Source organism: Copadichromis virginalis, linkage group LG5 (assembly GCF_057382275.1).
Source record: "Copadichromis virginalis isolate Kocher_CV1m ecotype Utaka linkage group LG5, C_Virginalis_male_GT1.1, whole genome shotgun sequence".
Lineage (NCBI taxonomy): Eukaryota > Metazoa > Chordata > Actinopteri > Cichliformes > Cichlidae > Copadichromis > Copadichromis virginalis.
The window spans coordinates 37,941,451-37,964,293 of record NC_140622.1 but is presented as its reverse complement, the minus strand read 5'-3'; the positions used below and the strand labels follow the sequence as shown (position 1 = coordinate 37,964,293).

At 41.6% G+C, this 22,843-nt stretch overlaps 2 protein-coding genes across 2 annotated transcripts in view; one reads left to right on the top strand and one right to left on the bottom strand.

The window, feature by feature from the left end:
* The window catches only part of kif5ab (kinesin family member 5A, b), a 69,781-nt gene extending 67,042 nt beyond the window's left edge, over positions 1 to 2,739 (bottom strand). The window contains exon 1 of the mRNA XM_085457685.1: positions 2,051 to 2,739. Coding sequence (XP_085313811.1) covers positions 2,051 to 2,179 — 129 coding nt within the window. The 5' untranslated portion in view covers positions 2,180 to 2,739. The remainder of the gene's footprint in view (positions 1 to 2,050) is intronic.
* Positions 2,740 to 3,891: 1,152 nt separating this feature from the next.
* Positions 3,892 to 22,510, top strand: dctn2 (dynactin 2 (p50)). The gene is made up of 14 exons (XM_085457684.1): positions 3,892 to 4,219; positions 4,543 to 4,611; positions 8,735 to 8,831; positions 9,588 to 9,649; positions 9,839 to 9,937; positions 15,765 to 15,925; positions 16,502 to 16,655; positions 16,886 to 16,951; positions 17,202 to 17,240; positions 17,436 to 17,513; positions 18,566 to 18,637; positions 19,230 to 19,332; positions 20,379 to 20,470; positions 22,029 to 22,510. Exons 1-14 carry the CDS (start codon positions 4,184 to 4,186, stop codon positions 22,113 to 22,115), a joined length of 1,215 nt encoding a protein of 404 aa, XP_085313810.1. The 5' UTR covers positions 3,892 to 4,183; the 3' UTR covers positions 22,116 to 22,510.
* Positions 22,511 to 22,843: the final 333 nt, after the last annotated feature.

Genomic DNA, 22,843 nt, shown 5'->3' with positions numbered 1-22,843 from the left:
ATACAAGACAGCTGATTTAAAGGCTAAATTACCTCCTCAACATGTCTTGAAGTTCTCCAGAGGCCTGGTAATGAACTAATCGTTTGATTCAGGTGTGTTGACCCAGGGTGAGAGCTAAAACCTGCAGGACACTGGCCCTTGAGGCCTGGAGTTCGACGCCCCTGTGATATGTCATGTTTAGGTGGAAACTAGCGAGCTAACTTCCTGTTAACTTGTAACTCCATTAAATTTAATAAATTCTGTTTTCATGGATGCATGGATGTTAAACTTAATTGTTGCACCTGGTAAAGCAGCAACGCTGATGATTTTATTAAAGATGAAATAATTTAGACCGTTTTTAACTCTCAGTGTTCGTTTGACTTTGGGACCTGAAGTCGATGGAGTTTTGGACCCAGATTACTCCGCGAAGCTCCTCACCACAGCAGCCGTAATGCTCTGACAATCCATCAAGCAGTGCGGCTTACCAAAGTTGTACATTTTTTAACAGATTTCTGCACGCCAAGATCGGTTCGAGGTCAGTAAGCACAACCAGAATTCATACATAAGGCACACTCTCGATTTTTGAGAAAATTAAAGGTTTTTAAGTGTGCCTTATAGTGTGGAAAATATGTTATACCGAAGAAAAGAATATATCGTGATATATATCGTTACCGCACGTGCTTCAAATTATATCGTGATATGGATTTTAAGCCGTATCGCCCAGCCTTAATTTAAATACAGTTGTCAAGTCTGATGCTTGAATTATATGATTTCAAGCTGCTATAATGCCAACCTGCCATCATCAAACAGCATCAAAATTATGTGATAACAAGCATTCGTTCTTCTCGAGATGTCCTGCTGCTGCAACCCAGAAAGAAAGACATTCCCGCAAGAAAGACGTGCCAGGATGTCAACCCTAATAAAGATGTCTTGCATTTTAATCCGTGTGTATATGTATTTGTGTGTGTGTGGCAACAGAGTGGGCAGACAGGGATTTTCTGGCACTTAAAGTCAACCTTCAGGCCAAATGGGTGTGGATTTCACTCTCTCCATCTCTGTGTGTCTGTTCACGTGTGCATTCTGGTGGAGAGTGTGCTCCACTAGAATGTGGGTGTTAGGAGTGAAAAATGAATGTCTGTGTCCATATTTAATTATAGGCGTGCATTTATGCATCTATGTGTGTGTATGTTTGTGCATGATAGCCTCGGTCCAGATGTGCTCTACACAAAAAGACCAATCGCATTTAGAAGACTCTAATTTTCCTCGTGCATGCCAGCGATTGTGCAAAGCTGTCAGTGGTGGAGGGATCCCAGTCGCAATAGTAAACACACCCTTACATACAAATTCATAAGTCAAATAAATATTTTATGCTTTGGTTCATTATATTGCTACTCCAAAGCCATGACAGTAATCATCAGCTTCTATTAAGTTTGTCTTGAAACAAAATCCATTCACTGAACAGAATCAACCCCAGATCATAATTAAGGCTCTCATTAGGGTTGCACCACCTGATCATTCAACAATGCTCTTAACAGCTGACTACAAGAAGCATAAACAAGGAGATCAATCAGTACTGCATAATTTTTCTGAGAGGGGAAACACACCAAATGTCAGCAGATCAATACAGGAGAAGGAGCAAATAATGAACTTGCTTTGGATTACAAAGGTGGGGTCAAGATTTAGAGGCATTTCTGAAAATGGTTTTAATCACAAGGCTGGCAAAGCGCTCTGCTTTGTGGAGTTTAGTAATCCTGAAGAAAGGTGATGCTGGGGAATGGCTCTTCATCATTTTGATCTTGGGCTTAGGCTAATGACAGATTTTGGAAAGCCTTGTTTCCCACTAACAGCAGCATCACACACTTGGTTAATGCTGCAGGCTAATCGCAGTATCGATATTATTGACAGAGGCTATACTTAGTTTGATCCCTGTCAGAAGCCTCTAAGCTTCCAGTCTTCAGTCTGGCCGCTTGCCTATCAGATGTGTGAGTAAGATGATAAGTGTAACCCCTAGCGTTCATCAAGTGCACGGAGATGTGGCAGAATGAAAGGAAGGTGGGGGAAAAAAACTTACCCCGAGGATGACAGTGTCTTCTCCTTGAAATATTGGGATGAACTTATCTCTGCGGATAATTTCGGACTGGTTCAGTGGACGAAATCGACATAACACCTTGATATTGCATTCACCGTTCGCATCGGCCATTGTGAAAATAAAATTTGTGGTTTAGCTTCCAAAGAGATAAAGAGGAGTTTAAAAACAAAAATAATAGCCTGATTTAAAAAAAAAAAAAAGCCCCTGTGCAACCTTTTCTCCTAAAGCACCTGCACGCAAACTGGAACCACCGGATAAAGCCACATGCAAAGCGAGACTGGCAGGCGAAGCATTTGGAGTTTGGGGTTGCAAAATATTAAAAGAAATGTAAAATAAAAGCAAAACAGAAGCAGCTCCTGGGTGTTTACTAAATTGCCCTCAAATCAAAGCTGAGCTGCATCTCGGCGGCGGAGAACATATGGAGAGTTGTAAATGGGGAGTAGAGTCCAAACTGGTCCGGTCGGTCTGGATAGGCTGCAGGCTTCTCAGAGGCATGCCTTGCATCACTGTCAGCCCTGCTCTCTCACTGTGGGCGGGGCGTGGTAGCGACTCAAATCCTCTCTCATCAGCACCGCGGGCAGAGGGACCGAGGAGCAGGGAGGAGCGCTCCAACTCTGTCATATATACATGAATTAGCCTCCGTGGAAACTTCTTCAATGTTTCAGATGCAGCAGCTGTTGCAAAAGCACGAAGTATTTCTGGCATTTACGGAGGCATTTCTGAAAACAGTAGTTTGTAAGGAGCGGGTCTAGGGCTGCACCAGTCTGGTCGTCATGGCAATGCTGTTTTGCATGAGAGGGTAGTCATGTGGGAATTAGAGGGTTCGTAATTTCCCCCCAGAGGCTTTCCAGTCTTAAGCAGTGCACTGTGAAGTTAATGAGAAGCCTTTGACACAAAACAAAAAGTCAGAATAATCAGATTCGCATATATCAGTAAACGGGTGAGATGTTATTTTGGGGGGAGTTACCGCAGTGCACGTGTCTTGTATCAGACCCCGATTGGTAAATGGACATGTCTTTCAAACTCCGTGCCTTCAGGCTTGCAACAGACTTTTTTGGTATGCTTATTAAAATTCATGAAAATCGAAACAACCCAGACATCATCATCAGAGGTTTTTTTTTTTAAAGATTTCTATAAGATATTCAAGAGCTAAGCGGGAATGTATACAGCTGTCTTAGCAAGCCAATTACCCCTCATGATGAGTGAGCATCTTTCTGTGTGCATTAATTTCTTAAAGTCGGCTATACCGACTGCACTTGTAAAGGAGCATCCACTGCATATGCACTGTAAATGAGTTAGTTACATATTGTGAAATGTACATAAGTATATGACGTAAATTATAAATATTATTTTCAAACATGTCGATTTGAGCAGAAGAATATTGCACATCAGGGTTATTCATAAGTTGTTGACAGATCGACCACAGCAAGTATTACAGCTTTTAGGGAGAAGCTGCAACGACATAATATAAGATGTGTGTTTATAATTTAATAACATGTAGGGGGAAAACACGACAACTTTGTTCTTTTCCTGATCGTGAATCATCCTATTAATCGACGCGTGTTGATCGAGGATCTTTGAACCCATTGATCAAGTTGTTCTTAAAAACAAATACCAAAAAACAACTCTTTGGCGCCATCATGTGACGGCATTATGTTACAACACAGTTACATGTTTTATTTAAAACTAATAAAAAAATGTTATTGAAGAATTTAAGATAATGCATGCGACAGCTAATATCGCGTTTAATAGGAAAATAAAATAAAAAGACCAAAGCCTTATTGAGTCTTATTGGATAAAAGGCGCGCATGCGTGAAAGCGGTGTTCGTTTTCGGGTATGATTGTTTTATTGTCTTCGGTAAGCCGGCGAACTCTTTTCAATTGACGCAGCAGTCGCACGACAGTCCACCTGCCGGTGCCTGTACACAAATCAAGGGCACACGCCGTCACATCAAGCTAGTGACCACATCGGCTTGGAAAGCTCCGCCGGCTGGGAGACTGCTGGCTCATCCATCGTTAGCTTTTGTCATAGTCAGACTCTATCCAGCGATAATTTGCACGTTTCATTACATTCTGTTGTGATTCGTTGGTCTTCTTTTTTCCCTCCCGGTGACCATGGCTGATCCCAAATACGCAAATTTGCCAGGAATTGTAAGTGGCTAACGCTAGCAGACAGATACTGCTAACTGGCAGTGCTATCTCCAGGCTTTGACAGCTAAGTTAGCTAACATCTCTGCCGTTTATTTCGTTGTCTGCTTTTTGTTTTGTTTTCTCTCACCGCGCAGCTGGCATTTACAGTTGTAATCCCGTAGTTGCTTTATTTTTCAGCTAATTCCCCGAGTTGTGCTACGGAACACCAGAAGCAAGGGTTAGGAGATAGTTGTTGTTGAATGGGCCGGGGCGTTGGCCAGGCAAGCTGTAATAACCGGGATGTCTAACTGTTCCTTATTTTGTTTATCTAATTGTTTGCACAGGCGTTTAACGAGCCGGACGTGTATGAAACCGGTGACCTTCCTGAGGATGACCAGGCTCAGTTTGAGTCGGTAAGTGGGCGCCTTTTCCCCCCAAGTTCCCTGTTCTTTAATTTTCTGCACATTCAGCTAACTAGCTAACAAGTGTTTACACGTAGGTTTATGATTGACAGTACGGAATAACAGCTTCTCACTTTTACTGTATAAATTACATGGCAAAGGGCGGATATGTCAGCGGTACTGTGCATGTAAATAATCTGTCCCTGTGCCTTTCCTGTCCTTACCAACTCTGCAGGGCGAGTGAAATACTATTTGTAAGACGTGTACAAATACCCCGTTGTTGATGCTCTTGTTTAAAATATAGAGTTGAAGTAGTGAACTTTGTTCATATTTTATACAATACATACAGCTGACTTCCACACATTGTCCCTGTTATGTATGTTTCTTTTTTAAATTATTTTAATATGTTGACAGAACTAAGGCACAAGTGCATAATAAAAACAAAAATGTCAGTAGAAGCATTTTAAAATTGGATTCAGACACTTCAAGCATATCAGCAAACCAAACATTCAGGCACTGCCGTTGTCTTAGAAATCTCTTTTGCTGTCATCAATAGTGATCGAACTCTTGTGACTGCAAGAGTTCAGGCTTGTTTATCAGGACAGCTCTTGGTGAGCTGGTCTGACTTTGGTTTTAACCATGTCTGGGCTATTTTTTCAGACCAGCTGAGAGAATGCTAATTGGCATTTTCCTTCCATGTTTTCATGTTTGCTCTTCCTATTCCCTTGCCCTTGTTTTGACTCTTCCCCCACCCTCCTGGGACCCTAGTTTGTACAAGTAAGACTGGCTCAATTTTTCTCTCAGTGAGCTTAATGCTTTTTTTTTAATGCATGTTTTTGTTTTTTTAAATTCCCATAGTCACTATTTCTGCCTCTAATGATTGGAATGATATGAGAAATAGATCAGCGACTCTCTTTGTGCAGTGTAATTCAACCCTTTTTGATTGTTGTGAAGTGGAAGGAATTGATTCTTTTCCTCCTATTCTTGCTGCTCTTTTAAAAATTTCTAAGGGATAATGGTGTTGGTGGTTATTCAGCAGAACTGATTTACTCTTTCATGCTTTGACAAAGCAGTGAGGGTTCAATTGTGTGCCTGTGTGAGCGTGAAGCTTTCGGCAGAATAAATGTGTTTATTTGTTCTAGGGATTTCTCTTTTTAACCTGCTGTCATGTTCTAATAATTGCTTCTTGGCTAACTCCACTGTTCTGACTAACTGGACATTTTAACGGCCTCTTTACAATGCGTGATAACTTCTTACAGGTTCATTGAGCAAAATGGATATAAAAGAAAGTCACTCAGTCTGCAGTAGACCTTTTAAATGATCAATAATGAGACTCGTGAATGCCTATTGAGAATAGTTTGTTGTGCTTTACATAAAATAAGCAGAAATATGTCAAGTGCGCGTTCCACCTATGTTGTTCTCATGTTGTAGTAATGTAGCCAGACAAAAATGAAGCTTTGGAAATGGCTCTAGCATTGTGTGCTCCACAAAAGTGGTTTCTTAGCCATAGCTCCATAAGCTTGTTTTTGTTCTGTCACCATCCTTTTTGGTTACCTTAGGCAAAAACAATGTGGTTGTGTTGGCCACTGGTTTATACATAATTTCACCTAGGGGTGCAGCAAATTAGCATCTGTACTAATACTGACTAATGGAATGTATGCGGCATGTAACACAGATCAACATTGAGATGACTGCTTCTTTGCTGCTGTCATTATAAAATTCTTCCCTTTTGGCAAACTACATACTAATTGTGTAGTGCCATAGCCAGCTTCCAAGAAAAATCTGTCGAATTAGGTAATCTCCAATTTGATGCTATATTTTTTTTTCTGATGAATTGATTTGCAGACTTTAGTTGAACTAAAACATTGTAAATCACACACTGTACTGGGGCTCTAACTTTGATATAGTTCACCATGTGCTTTGTTTTAGGTTAGCAGATTCATTTAGGATAAACTGCATGTGACTAACTAAGAACTTACTCCAGTTTAATGAGCTGAGGATACATGCATTTGGGGGTTTGACTTGTTTTAGACATCCTCACCCTCCATTCTGAATCATAATTAATGTTTTGAAACACCAGGCTCTTCATTACTATAAAAGGTGTCATGAGGGAGAGAAACTTGGTGGTATTAAAGGACCACATTATCACGGTGAATTGGGAAAGACGGAAAGAACTCTGAGACCATCATAAACTGTCTGAGCAAAGTGTCTCCAGGGTGTTTGGCAGCTACTCTCAGAACACTGCTTTCTTTCTTATCTTTCCCCGACCTTGGCCAACTGTTCCTGTTGTGTGCATGGCATGTGATAACCACATTAATCTGTGTTGTCTCTCTCTCTCTCCCCCCTATTTTTTTTTCTCTCCCTCTGCTCTTCTGTTATTTTCTCTAACTCTTTGGAAACCCAAGGAGCTGGTAAGAGCCTGACTAACTCTCCTCTTCCTCCTCCTCCTCCATCATGTCATATGTGTAACTTGTCTAAGGTTTTGTCTCTTTTTATCCTGATGTTTGTGAGCCCACTCATAGCACCTTTGTGTTTGTGTCAGCACTGTTTTAATTCGACCCATTGCATGTGGTTCATCATAATTGATCACTAAAAAGTTTTGATCAAATGATCCATGGTATTTCCAATCACTAATCAAAACCTGTCATTTAGAAAAGAAAGTGTTAGTTACTTCCAGCTGTGGTTCTGCCTTTTCCATTCACTCCACATCGTTTTATCATAGTAAACCTGTAGCACACGGATGACATATTTGTTTGTAAAGATGACACTACAACCAGTCTTTGCTGAAACTATGAATGATCTTGAAATTATCTGGTTGTGTAAAAGCTGGACCAAATAATGGATGTGAAACTCTTGCAGATTCTGATGATTCATGGTTAAAATGGGTTTTAATTTCTATGGGTGTCTGGACTTGGTTGACAATAATACACATAATTCATGATCTTACCGTATGTTTCGGACCATAAGGCACACCGGACTATAAGGCGCATTAAGCGAAACAAAACAGTCAGATATGTCAAACTTTACTCAACGCATTCTTCTTCCTTACTCCACTTCCGTACCATTGATTCATTAATGTTGAATTCTCTGGCAGCTGCTCTATTCCCATGTTGTTGCAGTATGTTAATGACTAACCTCGCATTGCGGTTGATGGATTATCTCAGTTGTTCTACTGACTGAAGTTTGGTCTGTTTACAGCATCCTGCCATGCCACTGCATTTGTCCCTAACCTTCGGGAACCCTCACGTTAGCTTTTATCCAGTGGAAAAAAGTTAGCATTAGCACAACACGCATAGCTGTGTCGCTACCAATCACGTAGCACATCATTATCTACCAGCTAGTCCAACTTCAGTAACCCTACAAAAGTCACTGCTGTTTAGTTTTCTGTCTTCATTTATGTTGGAAGTGATAGCAGAGCTGTACGTTTGAATTTTTTCAGAAATCTCTCAGTCAGAACATGCTATATGTTTAGGTTGAAACTAGCAAGCTAACTTCCTGCTAACGTCTAACTCCATTAAATTTAATAAATTCTGTTTTCATGGATGCCTGGATGTTAAACTTAATTGTTACACCTGATAAAGCAACAACGCTGATCAGTTTATTAAAGATTAAAGAATTTAAACAGTTTTAACTCTCAGTGATGCCGCAGTGTTCGTTTGACTGTTGTACCTGAAGCGGACACAGTTTTGGACCCAGATTTCTCCTCGAGGCTCCTGACTACAGTAGCCGTAATGCTCAGACAATCCATTAAGTGTTGCAGCTTCGTAGCTTACCAAAGTCGTACTAAAACATTTTTTGACCGATTTTTGAGCGCCGTGTACCACATAAAATCGTTTCGAGCTCAGTAAGCACAACCAGAATTCATACATAAGGCTCACTGGTTTATAAGGCGCACTGTCGATTTTTGAGAAAATTAAAGGATTTTAAGTGTGCCTTATAGTGCGGAAAATACGGTAATCATATTTTTGGGCAGTGATCAGACCAAGGTTTCCTGTCCAAATTTACCAACCTTTCAATGTATTTTAAGTGTACCTGGGGCTTTGAGTCTTTTGGCTCACTGATTCAGTACGGCTAATATAACTGTGTGAGTTTGTTGATGTTCAGCTGACTTTATTTCCTGGTTTTTCAATGGCAGGAGGAGCTTTGCAGTGACAGCGTGGAGAGGATTGTGGTCAACCCCAATGCTGCTTATGACAAGTTCAAAGACAAGCATGTCAGCACCAAGGGACTCGGTCAGTTTCTCACTTTTAATTTAATAACGACGTATTAAGTTGAATAACAAAATATGTGGTGGTATACCACATCATTGCATTAGGTCACATGTTTCTTTATTACATTTTACATCCACTGTGTCTGTCAAATGCACCAATTTACTCCTGAGTTGAGTTACAAATTATAACATCCATGTGTTTTAAGAAAGTATTTATCCTTTATTAAAATGAAATTATATATTTGTGGCTGGTATTAAAAATGTACAGACTTGACTGGAAATTAGTGAATTATCGTGTCACATTTGTAGACAAAAAACAAAGTGTTACTTTAGTCTGTTGCTAACATATCTACCTCGTTAAGGTACAGAATGAAGAAGAGCTGCTTTGGCTTCAGTTAGTTAAGAGATTATTAATTGGTTCATTGAATTAAAGCCTATAAAGTTAACATATTGCTAAAATTGGCAAAAGTAATAAAAAAAGAAAAGTAAATGACACACATTCCTTTGCTTTGTCATTTATTCTCAGTGCTTCTTTGGCTGCCCTGTCTTTAAAATTTTCATCTGCTGTCATTTGTATTTAATTGTTGTATAAGATAAATTTCTTCTTTAGTGTAAAGAAAACAAACATCAATAAATACATGTAAAACAAATTAAAATATTTTATTCCTTCAGTTTATGCTATAACAAATAGATTTGCATTCTTAGAAACATCAGTTTCAGCTTTTAATGTCGTGTTTGTCACTTTCTCTCTCAACACATTTGTCCTTTCTTTTTCCAGACTTTTCAGACAGAATCAGTAAAAGCAGAAGAGTTGGCTATGAGTCAGGAGAATTTGAGATTGTGAGTATATTCTGTTCAGCAGAAGAACATTACTTTGTTCTCACAAAAAGACTTTTTATTTTGTTCACTCTTGTGTTTGTCATTTCTGATAAAAGTCAGAGAGCATGTGATGCTAGTGGTGTGATCATTTCTCTCAGCTCTTTTGTATATTGAGTAATATTCATTCAGTTTCTCTGCTCTGTGGCTTAGCTTGGAGAGGGCTGTGGAGTGAAGGAGACGCCTCAGCAGAAGTATCAGCGCCTAGTGAATGAGATCCAGGAACTCACGCAGGAGGTGGACACCATCCAGGTAACCTGCAAGCAACAGACGTGTACACACGTCCAAAAGAGCGTGTGAGGGATGATCATTCTTCTACCTGTATTTTAATGTTAGTAGCCTTCCTCCACATTGCTCATAGATCATTTAGTATTGCATTTATTGAAGGGAAGATCAACCATTGAGTTGGAACAATTTCAGCAAATCTAATCCAAAGCCTAATCTGATGAATACCTGAGTGTTAGTGAGAAGAGGGTTCATCTTAAAATGGCATAGCAGGTTGGCTAAACTGGCTGGTGCTACCAAGGCAAAGACTAGTGAGCTTCCTGAAAGCCTGCCTCAGGTATGCTTTTATCAACACCTGACTAGGTGTGGCCAATTAGCACCAGCTGAACACACTGAGGAGATTAGGGGCTGCAGAGGGGCGTAACAATGCACTAAAGCTAAAGCACACTGTGAAAATTTGCTAGATTACAACCAACAATGTTGATTAACAAAGTTTCCTTCCTGTCATCGTGCAAGAAATGGCTCACCCTCAAATTTAAATTTTATTTGTCGCACACACAACCATACATATTCATACATAAGGCACACGGGATTATAAGGGGCACTGTCGATTTTCAGAAAAATCAAAGGTTTGATTTTAAGTGTGCCGTATTTTCCAAACAACACGGTAATAACGACGGCCCGCTAGCATGCGCTACCAAAAATAGTGCTTTGTTGTGTATCTGACGGACGAAAGCTAAACCAGTTCCACACCAGTGAAGTTGCAGCATTTCTACAAACCAGTTCTGGTTCACCTGTTTCATTTAACGATCCACTTTCGCTCTACTCATTCTGCGTCGCCGCCATGTGTATATGTAAACATAGGCACTGCGCATGCGCGTTTTACCCATATTCTATCGCAATATGTCATTTTCCTATCGTTGCCCAAAATTACACCGGTATTACCGGTATGATATAGCCCAGCCCTAGTCCATCATAATCTTCCTAGCTTTGGTCTTGCACCGCTTGGTGTAGATGGACAGCAGGTCAGGAAGCTCTGATCGAATGATGCGTTCGGCTGAGCGCACCACTCTTTGCAGATCTTGTCTGTCCTGCTTGGTGCTGTTCCCAAACTAGGTGCAGATGTTTCCCATCAAGACGCTCTCGATGGTGCAGGAGTAAAAGTTCTTGAGCACCCTCAGCAGCAGGTGGAAGTCTCTAAGTCTTCTGAGGAAGAAGAGACACTGGTGGGCTTTCTTAACCAGAGTGTTAATGTGGCAGGACCATGACAGGTCCTGAGTGATGTGGACACCCAGATACCGTAAACTATCCACTCTCTCCACTGGCGTGCCACTGATGATGAGGGGCTTATAATTCCTCGCCTGCTTTGTAGTGAAGTCCACGATCAGCTCCTTAGTCTTGCTGACATTTAGGAGGGGGTTAATTTCCTGTCACCAGGTCTCCAGGTTCATAATCTCCTCCAGGTAGGCCTTCTCGATGTTGTCAGAGATCAGGCCCACAACAACAGTGTCGTCAGCAAACTTGACAATGGAGACAGACAGGGGAGGCGGCGTGTGTTTAATGGTGAACAACAACTGGTGCAACAGTGCGAACGTTGTTCCTCTCACACGCTCCTGCACACCAAATCTGGAACTACTGTCCATCATGTGTCGTCCTTTTTATCTACCTCGGGAATTTACATCGGTCATTGTAAGTGCCGTTTATATTCCACCACAAGCGGACACGGTCACCGCCTTATGCGAGCTGCATGAGGCACTCACACAGCACCAGACACAACACCGGGACGCTGCACTTATTGTGAGGGGGGACTTTAATAGCGCCAACCTCAAACGCGCAGCGCCGAACTTTTATCAACACATCACCTGCCCCACCAGGGGTGAAAGGACACTGGACCACTGCTACACTACGGTCAAGGACGGCTACAAGGCACAATCCCGCCCTCCGTTTGGCAAATCTGATCACGCCGCCATCTTCCTCATGCCAAAATATAAACAAAGGCTGAAACAGGAAGTTCCGGTTCAGAGGAAGGTCGCGCGCTGGACGGATCAATCGGTGGCCGCGTTACATGACGCACTCGATGACGCAGACTGGGGCATGTTCAGAAACAGCTCCGACGATGACGTCAACGTGTTTACGGAAGCGGTTGTGGGATTCATCGGGAAACTAGCGGATGATACCGTGGAGACAAAGACTATCACAACGTTTCCCAACCAGAAGCCGTGGGTGGATAAAACCATCCGCAACGCTCTGAGATCCCGCACCGCTGCCTACAACACGGGACTCACAACGGAGGACATGGACCCGTACAAAGCCGCGTCATATAACGTGCGGAGGGCGGTGAAAGAGGCGAAGCAGCGCTACGGGAGGAAACTAGAGTCACAACTCCAACAGAGTGACTCTAGGAGCCTGTGGCGGGGACTAAGGACAATAACGGACTATAAAGCACCAACAACCGGTATGACGAACGCGGCCGTGACTCTGGCAGACGAGCTGAACACTTTCTATGCTCGCTTCGAGGCTGCAGCTAAGGTCAAATTCAAATTCAAATTTTATTTGTCACGTACACAGTCATACACAGTACGATATGTAGTGAAATGCTTGGACAACTGCTCGTGACCGAAAGAGAACAAAAAAGGAAAAGGCTATGAATAAGATAGGAAATAAATATGAAAAATTAAAAAGGGTAAATTTAACTAAGAAGGAATAAAATATAAATTAAGGTTAAAAATGAAATAACTGTACAACACAAATTAGAATGAAGGGTAAATTTAACTGGGAAGAATAAGATAAAGATAAATATATAAATTAAAGTTGAAAATAAAATAACTGTACAACAAAATACACAATATAGAACTATATAAGAATGTATGAAGAAATATAAATATAAATAAATATATACACAATAACAGCAGCTGTACAAGTATTAACCGGAAATGAAGAATATAGTGACCAGTGTTGTGCAAAAAAACAATGTGTGCAAAAACAATGTCCAGAAAGTCCAGTGTGTGTGTAAGAACTGTATGTGTGGGTCAGTACTGTGTGGTGGTGTGATTGAGAGACCGTATCGCCTGCGGGAAGAAGCTCCTCCTCAGTCTCTCTGTGTTGGTCTTCAGGGAGCGGAATCGCTTTCCTGACCTCAGCAGAGAGAACAGTCTGTTGTTGGGATGGCTGAGGTCCTTCACCATCTTCCTGGCCTTGGTCCAGCACCGCCTGCTGTAGATTGAGTGCAGGTCAGGGAGCTCGGAGCGGATGGTGCGCTCAGCTGACCGCACAACCCTCTGTAGAGCTCGTCTGTCCTGCATGGTGCTGTTCCCGAACCAGGTTAAGATGTTTCCCGCCAGGATGCTCTCTATGGTGCACGAGTAAAAGTTCCTGAGCACCTTGGAGGGCAGTTGGAAGTCTCTCAAGCGTCTGAGGTGGTAGAGACGCTGTCGGGCCTTTTTCACCACGGTGTTGATGTGACAGGACCATGACAGGTCCTGCGTGATGTGAACTCCGAGGTATTTGAAGCTGTCCACTCTCTCCACTGGGCACTCGTTGATGACGGGGGTCTGGTAGTTCCTCTCCTGCTTAGTGCTGAAGTCCACTATCAGCTCCTTTGTCTTACTGACGTTTAGAAGGAGGTTGTTCCTCTGGTCTCCAACAATGCTAGTGTTAGCGGCGCTAACGGCTGCAGACAGGAAGATACTGCCAGCACCGGAAACGTGCTCGTCATCTCCGAGCATGAAGTAAGGAGAGCCTTCAAAAGAGTGAACACCAGAGAGCAGCAGGACCAGACGGCATCCCAGGTCGTATCCTAAGAGACTGCGCATACCAGCTAGCTCCTGTGTTCACTGAGATATTCAACATCTCTTTATCTCAGTCGGTGATCCCCACATGCTTCAAAGAGTCCATCATTGTTCCTGTCCCGAAGAAACCCCACCCTGCTTCTCTCAATGACTATCGCCCTGTAGCCCTCACCTCAGTAGTGATGAAGTGCTTTGAACGCCTGGTCAGAGACTTCATCATTTCTTCACTACCAGACACACTGGACCCACTACAGTTCGCTTACCGTCCAAATCGTTCCACAGACGATGCCATCTCTCATCTCCTCCACACATCACTCACTCACTTGGACACTAGAAGGGGGAATTATGTTAAAATGCTCTTCATAGACTACAGCTCTGCATTTAACACCATAATTCCCTCCACACTCACCACCAAGCTGGAGCATCTGGGACTCAGCTCATCTATGTGTCAGTGGATCTCCAACTTCCTAACTGGCAGACCACAGGCAGTAAGGATGGGCGGACATGTCTCAGCCTCCACCACTCTCAGCACTGGAGCCCCCCAGGGGTGTGTTCTGAGCCCCCTGCTGTACTCTTTGTACACATATGACTGTGTGGCCACTACCAGCTCCACCACCATCATCAAGTTTGCTGACGACACCGTCGTGGTGGGCCTGATCTCTGATAACAACGAGACGGCCTACCTGAAGGAGATTAGGAATCTGGAGAACTGGTGCCAGAGGAACAACCTCCTTCTAAACGTCAGTAAGACAAAGGAGCTGATAGTGGACTTCAGCACTAAGCAGGAGAGGAACTACCAGACCCCCGTCATCAACGAGTGCCCAGTGGAGAGAGTGGACAGCTTCAAATACCTCGGAGTTCACATCACGCAGGACCTGTCATGGTCCTGTCACATCAACACCGTGGTGAAAAAGGCCCGACAGCGTCTCTACCACCTCAGACGCTTGAGAGACTTCCAACTGCCCTCCAAGGTGCTCAGGAACTTTTACTCGTGCACCATAGAGAGCATCCTGGCGGGAAACATCTTAACCTGGTTCGGGAACGGCACCATGCAGGACAGACGAGCTCTACAGAGGGTTGTGCGGTCAGCTGAGCGCACCATCCGCTCCGAGCTCCCTGACCTGCACTCAATCTACAGCAGGCGGTGCTGGACCAAGGCCAGGAAGATCGTGAAGGACCTCAGCCATCCCAACAACAGACTGTTCTCTCTGTTGAGGTCAGGAAAGCGATTCCGCTCCCTGAAGACCAACACAGAGAGACTGAGGAGGAGCTTCTTCCCGCAGGCGATACGGTCTCTCAATCACACCACCACACAGTACTGACCCACACATATGGTTCTTACACACACACTGGACTTTCTGGACATTGTTTTTGCACACATTGTTTTTTTGCACAACACTGGTCACTACATTCTTCATTTCCGGTTAATACTTGTACAGCTGCTGTTATTGTGTATATATTTATTTAGATTTAGATTTCTTCATACATTCTTATATAGTTCTATATTGTGTATTTTGTTGTACAGTTATTTTATTTTCAACTTTAATTTATATATTTTATCTTATTCCTTCCCAGTTAAATTTACCCTTCATTCTAATTTGTGTTGTACAGTTATTTCATTTTTAATCTTAATTTATATTTTATTCCTTCCTAGTTAAATTTACCCTTTTTAATTTTTCATATTTATTTCCTATCTTATTCATAGCCTTTTCCTTTTTTGTTCTCTTTAGGTCACGAGCAGTTGTCCAAGCATTTCACTACATATCGTACTGTGTATGACTGTGTACGTGACAAATAAAATTTGAATTTGAATTTGACAACTGTTCATGCTCATTGCAGTAAATGTTTCTGTATTGTTCACATTAAGTTTTATTTGCAATTCTGTATTTTTGATTGGTTAGCGAGCAATATGGTCTAGAAGTAGATCCATATGCCTTTATTTACAAAGGCTAATCCAAAAATATTATATGATCAAATAATAATGCAAAAATATTAGTGTTTGATACTGCACTACACACAGATTGTATTACCTGGCATCAAAGATGTATGTGTCTCTCTGCGTCCAGGCTGCCACAAAGGAAAGTAATGCAGAGGAGCGCCTCACTCCAGTGGTGCTGGCCCAGCAGGCAGCCCAGCTCAAACAGCAGCTGGTTTCAGCCCATCTCGACTCACTGCTTGGACCACAGGCACACATCAACCTGGCTGACCCAGATGGCGCACTGGCCAGGTGAGTTGGCTGGAGTTAACAAGACAATGAAGCACAAACGAGGGCAAGCACCTGGAACCTGAAACTTAACACCACAGTCTGTTAGATCGTGCCAGCACTGATCTGAGAAACTGAAATGCTTGGGAAGAAAGAGGGTGCACTGGAGAAATGGAGAGAATAAGAGTGATTGATATGGGAATTGGATTTTCCAAGCTTTAACCAGATATAATGAGATGGAGTAGTAAGGAAATAAGATTAATTGTACACATAAATGTTGCTGATCTCAAAGGGCATAGCTACCAGGAGCACAACACAACTAAGTGACAGATGATTGAGGGAGGGAAATTAACTAAAAGGACACAAATCTTTGAAAAATGCCAGCGCCCAACTGAGCATAAGCAAAGGAAGCCGTGGGCTTAAAAGGGGAAAACACAAATGAGAGAAAGTGAGGAAAACACCTTCACAAACCTTCACTTGCAGTTAATAACACTGACTTAAAGGATTGAGAGGGAGGGAGGACCACACTCATGGCAGCACATGGGGTTGGTAACAATGGTGAACATATTATCCCTTTGTGTCTTTCTTCCCTTCTCATAGGCGTCTGCTCACCCAGCTGGAAGCCGCTAAGGGCAGCCGTGGCAGCTCTGCAGGAGACTGCAAGCCGACAGCATTAACTAAGGGCCCAGATGGAGTGGTACTCTACGAGTTACACAGCAGACCAGAGCAGGAGAAATTTAATGAGTCTGCCAAGGTAAAGAGGAAAGAGAGGTGGATAAATGTCTGTGATGAATGCACACATAAAATGAGGCTGTATGGTCTCCTCGGCCTGCTTTGTTTCTGTTCTTCTGAGTGGAATGTCAGAATACTAGATGGCAATAAGCAGGACAAAAGGAGGAAGGCATACATGTGGGTGTTTGTGTGTCTCTTGTGGGATGCTTGTTGTCACTGCCAGCCATGTGTTGCCCTGTTCCGTCTCTGTAGATGGCGGAAGTGGAGAAGCGTCTAGCTGAGCTGGAGATGGCTGTTGGCTCAGGATCAGACAAGCAGGTACACACACAGTCCCGCTGTCTCTCTCTCTCTCTCAAACACACACACACATTGTCTTCATGGGTCTTTGCTCTCATTCGCACTAATTCTGTGTGCCTGTCTCTATGTCACACTCACAACAGAATTTTCTTGCTTCTGTTTTCAAGTAAAATAAAAAATAAAATATTCCACTTGATTTATGTAAATTCAAGCGGTGGCTTTGTTGTTTCTTGTTAAAATGCATTTTTCCCTCTTCACATTTACTTTATAGGGACCTCTGAGTGCTGGTGCTCAAGGAACCAGTTTGATGGTAAGAACACACTGTGGAGTTTGTCTCTCTATTCAAAACTCTGGGTATCTGATGTGCAGCCAGAGAACTGGGTCATACTTCAAAGGTGACATCAGTTCCTTCAAGTTTGTTTATTGCTGCTGTGCCAGTAGGAGGAACAAAAACCTAAAGTTTTGTGCTTGATCTTATATATAAACTTGTCCTCCTTTGTATCAGGACACCATAGAGCTCCTGCAGGCAAGGGTCAGTGCTCTGGACTCTGCTACTCTGGATCAAGTGGAGGCAAGACTGCAGGTGATTACTCCCCGTACAGCATTACAGCACAGTGTTAGGAGAAGGCAGCCTTTCCATATGAAGTGACAAGACAGTTGCATCTTGATTACATTCGTACATCAGTTTTTTTTCCTAGATGCATTTTGGTTTGAAAGGGTAGTGGGTTTTGGTTTTTGTATATATTTTGCTCTCTTTTGAGTTTCATCCATTGCGTTTAGTACAGAAGCAGGCCTGGATGTGTCAGTTGGAGGGGCATCTGGACTGTAGCTTTTGTATCTAACAAAAACTAAAAAACATTTTGCTTTTCTGCAAGAACTCATCCCGTTTCTCTATAGCAGTTATTCCCAAAATCAAGAGCGCTGCAGCCCACTTAAAAACTATAAAATCCAATCGGAATTTAAATTCTTCAGTCTAATCAAAATATAACAGAAAATTATGTATTTCTTTGAAAATTGTATTTAAAAAAATAACAACAAATGGTTGGCTTTAAATTCCTAATGCTAATCCGGTCATATGCATATTGTTAAGGCCAGTGTAGCCCACCTGCCACTGGGACACAAACTTCAATACAAGAGCATTCAGTTTTTGCCCAGAATAAAGAGTAATATCACAAACTAACCACCGCCTAGCACCAGTTTTCATTCAGTTTTTATGTAATTAAATTAATATAAATATGTAACTGTACATACTTGTAAGTAATTTCAAACTGCGGCCCAGCTGCAGTTCCTTTGTGGCCCAAAAAGTCACTCTGAGGAGGTCTTTAGGTCACTGCTTGCTTTTTAAGAACAACATATACCTGAAACCTAAGGAGAACGTTCAGAATGGAGGGTATTACACAAAGCTTAGGTCGGTCCAGCTTTGAGTCGGTGCTTTTATAGTTTGTGCCTTAATGTTTGGCTACTTTGTTGCTCAGCTGATAAATATCTTTAGTTTTAAAATATGCCACAGTGACCATGATGTTGGGTTACTTGTGACATAGTTTGCAGTGAAACACTAGTTGCCCCTGAGTGGTACCTCTTGCAAAATTAGAATAGATTACCGTATACGTATAATGTGTTTTTTCTCTCCTGCAGAGTGTCCTCGGGAAGATGAATGAGATTGCTAAACACAAGGCAGCGATTGAAGACGCTGAAACACAAAACAAGGTTAGTGACCCCTGACCACCTTCAGTATCGAATAAAGGCTGTAATAATTGCAGATCTGTTTCTTTACAACTTCCAGGCTCAAACTGACCGCATGTGATTTGTCTACTTTGAGGCTGTTTCAGTAAATGTTTCTTCTGGACAGACATTTGCAATCATTAGAGCTGAAATGTTTTCATCAGTGTTAAGGTTCTCGTTCCAATAAGTGTATATTTACAAAAGTCTGGTAACAAGTGGGAAGAATATTGTTTAAACAATTTCAGCTTAATGCTGATATTTCAAACTGCCCACATTCATAGCCAAACATTCATAAGAGCCAAACCAAAGTGTAATTGAATAGTTTGTTTTTAGTTTGTTCTTTCTAAATAATGAATCGATTCAGGATCTGACTAACAGATTTCATGCATTCACGTGTTGTATATGTAGTTGACCAGCAGAGGGCAGGCTATGCTAATTATATTATTTCTATGAATAACGGTATAAATGGTTGGTTTGTGTTAGGTATATTGGTGTTTTAGAAAAATATTGTATTTGACCATCTGACAGCTTCTATAAAAATCATTAAATGTGTTTTGGGTTTTTTTTTATCTGCCAGGTGTCAAAGTTGTATGATGTGGTGCAGAAGTGGGATGCCATGTCCACTTCCATACCTCAGGTGGTGCAGAGGCTCGTTGCTGTGAAGGAGCTCCATGAGCAAGGTAACACGCAGGAACTGAAACTGCTCCGTCCATTCACACAAAACCATGAAATGCAGAAGGTGCTGAGGTGTTTCAGGGGTGTAGGAGCTTATTAAAACTCTAACATTAGATGAATGTACTTGGTTAGTGTGTGCCAGTAATTGGCCAATATTGTAATAATGTTGCTCTTGGGGCAAATTTCCCCCCGGTAAGGATCACAATGGAAACATGGATAATTTATGTGCTCTTCCTTTATGTAAGGGGAGACGAACCTTGAAATGACACCCATGAGAGTTCAAGGAGAGAATGTATGTAGGTTAGCGGGGATGGGATGTGGCGTTAAAGGCTGAAAATATGTTGGGTGTTGCCACAGAACATAACAGGGTGTGAACCCAGATCACGTTCCAGGCAGCATATGTGTTGGAGAGTAACATTTGCATCCACTGTGGAAACGTCTGAGAGCGAGACATAAGATGAAACTAAGGGAAAACGGGATTCAAATAGATAATGGAATTAGCCTAAACCGTGCCGTTCTATTATAACAAAGGGCAAAAAATCACTGAGAGGGGAGACTCAAAATGGTAACGGAATTAAACTAAATCTTGCAATACTGCTAAACACCCCCTTGGGGTAACAGAGATGCATGATATTATATATATCACATTATCATCTTTTTATTATTTAGCACATGAAAGCGGAACCTTGGCATTAATAGATTATATTGATAATTCAGTTCTGAGAGCTGAAGGAGGTCATTTATCATCCAGCCTCTCTCTGCACCGATCTGTCACACATTGCAGCTTCTTTGCTCGACAGAGCTTAGCTGCACCTTTTTTCTTCTGATCTTTCTTTACCAATAAAGGAAAACTTGAAAAAGAAAATACTTAGTTTAATCTTTCAAGCTGCCGTTCATCACTTAGATTAGGTTTGCATCAATTCCTTTGCCCTTCTCCTTCAGCTGACAACAAAGACATTTAATTTTTTAGCAGATGTTTTGAATTTAAGGATTACTTACTTCCTGTCCTTTATCTAATTCTCCCTTTTCACTTCAACCCTCTATCTCACAGCCATGCAGTTTGGCCAGCTGCTGACACACCTGGATACCACTCAGCAGATGATCAACAACTCCCTGAAGGACAATAATACCCTGCTAACACAGGTGAGAAGTTTATAGACCTGTTGAACAATTGTAGCAACATAAATAATTTCTAAGCGCTGCAGGGAGAGTAGAACTCAGCAGTTTTATCCACTTAAACGGTCAGCTTGAATGAGCCACTGCAGCCATGGTAAACTTGGCACTGGCCAGCAGAAATGTGTCACAGTTCGATATAAAAAGACGCCAGCAGTTATACAGTTGCTGTCGTTTTATAGAAACGAACGTTTCTGCAGTAATTGGTAGAAACTTTGTGAACCACTTTTTCACAATAGCAGATGAAAATGTTAGATTTGGTGTGAAAGAAAAACTTGACATGTTCAAACACTTGGCCGTAACCTCTTTGTATGTGTAGTGAATGAGTGGAAAAAGTGTCCTCTAATACCCTTCAGAGTGCACAGCCGAGGCAGCTTTTCACAGCTAGAAGTAACAATCTAACCAACTACAGCTTCCCATTACGAGGACAGAAGCTCTGTAAAGCCTCTCAGGCAATAATCAGTCTGTGCTTTCACAGTTCAAGGCTTCTGGCAGGAGGGACCAACCAGTGCCTCAATCCAGTAAAATGTATTTTGTTTTTCTTTACAATGTTTTGGTGTCACAGAGGCTAGTTAAGTCTGACATTTCAGTTTCTTATCAACACTGAAATGTTTGTTTTTGGTTTTTGTGTAGCCTTCTGAAACAATATTGTCTAATTAATAATTGTCATCAGTGAAGGTTGGGCGATCGGACGAATATATCGACCAATCGACGATAGGCTGAGTCTTTCACCGATCATTTTTACAAGAGCAATGTTATGTATTTATTTGCCCATGAGTGAGTTTGCTAATAATGTTGGTTGAAGTTAAGAGAAGCAGTCAATAGAAGAAATAATAGCAGTGTTTTAACAGCTCCCTCTTCCAGCTGCAAACAAATGCAGAGATTCATTTACTCAAACTCATAACAGAAAGAAAGATGGTAGCCCATGTTCAGAAAAAACAAAAACATTTTATTTAGATTAAAAAAAAAACAAAACCCCAAAACGGTGGGGAGGGAAACAAAGAGAAACTGTCTTCTTTTTTTTCCACTCTAACCGTGTTTACAGGCCGTTCCAGTGTTTGTCTTACACACTAAACCAAGCAACAAATCCAAAATTAAACAAAAAGTAAGTTAAAAATCAAAATGTCTCTTCCAGCGAACACATATAAATAAATGACTAATCCAAAAAGTAGCTATATTAATTCTGAACCAAACAAGAAAAGAATGTAAAATATTACATTGCTCCGCCCATCAAAACCTGCGTGAATATATCATGTATCGTCTATTGGAAAATTTTTACATATCGCCCAACCTTATCATCAGTAGCACTTTTCCTACATGACTCAGGTATATGAATGTTTAACAGGGCTGCACCTGATTGGTATTTTGTTTGAATTATGGCAAAGGTTTCCATATTTAAGCACCTTCCTTTCTTTTCTCTTACCGATTATTTAGCTTTTTCCTTACATCCTCTCTCCCCGTCCCATCAGTCTCTCGCACGCACTTCTGGAGTTAGCATTCTCTCTAATTCTTCTTCTTTTTTTACCAGGTTCAGCAAACGATGAAGGAAAATCTTGTGGCTATAGAGGAGAACTTTGCTGCACTAGACCAGAGGATGAAGAAGCTTTCAAAATAAACGGTGGCAGAGTTTTAGAGACCGGGTTGTTTTTATAATTATTAGATTAGAAAATTCTACCATTCCTTTTGGACCTTCATGCGATTTTTGGTAAAATGAAATGGATGAAAAGAAAAACGGTGTAAAGCGGTGTAGAAATAAAGATCTATTGTCCTAAGTTGTTGTAGCTGAAGCACGTATGTGCGAGCATCAGGGCCGTGTCACCGAAGGACAGCTTGTAAATATGCCTGTGTACCTTATTGTTTCTTCACGCTCAGTCGCTTGTAACTATATTATTATGACTGAGACAGCAGACACCACAGACAAACTTTTAATCTGCTTTGTCATTGCCTACAAGTTCACTGTATTGTTCATCTGTGGTCATGGAAACTGATCAATAAAACAAAGTGCTGTAAGGTCCGCCTCCTTTCATTCCTTTTATTTTTTAAACATGTAATTATTGACCTAGCTTCCTGTCTGAAAAACTAAGTTTTGTGAAATACTGATGATCAAATGTTTTCCACCCTTTAAACAAAAAGATCCTGGTCATCAGTAATTAGCTGTTGGTGTTATGCTTTTAATAAGAAGCTGTAGGAGACTCACAGATGGCTAATTGAATTCTAAACTGACCTGTCAAAATAAAGTCTTCATTTGTGGTTGTGCTCAATATGTATGACCACTGGGTGGCAGCATAGCATCAAGCCCAAACAGAATCCTAGGACGAGGCCAAATAAACCCATAAAAGCAGA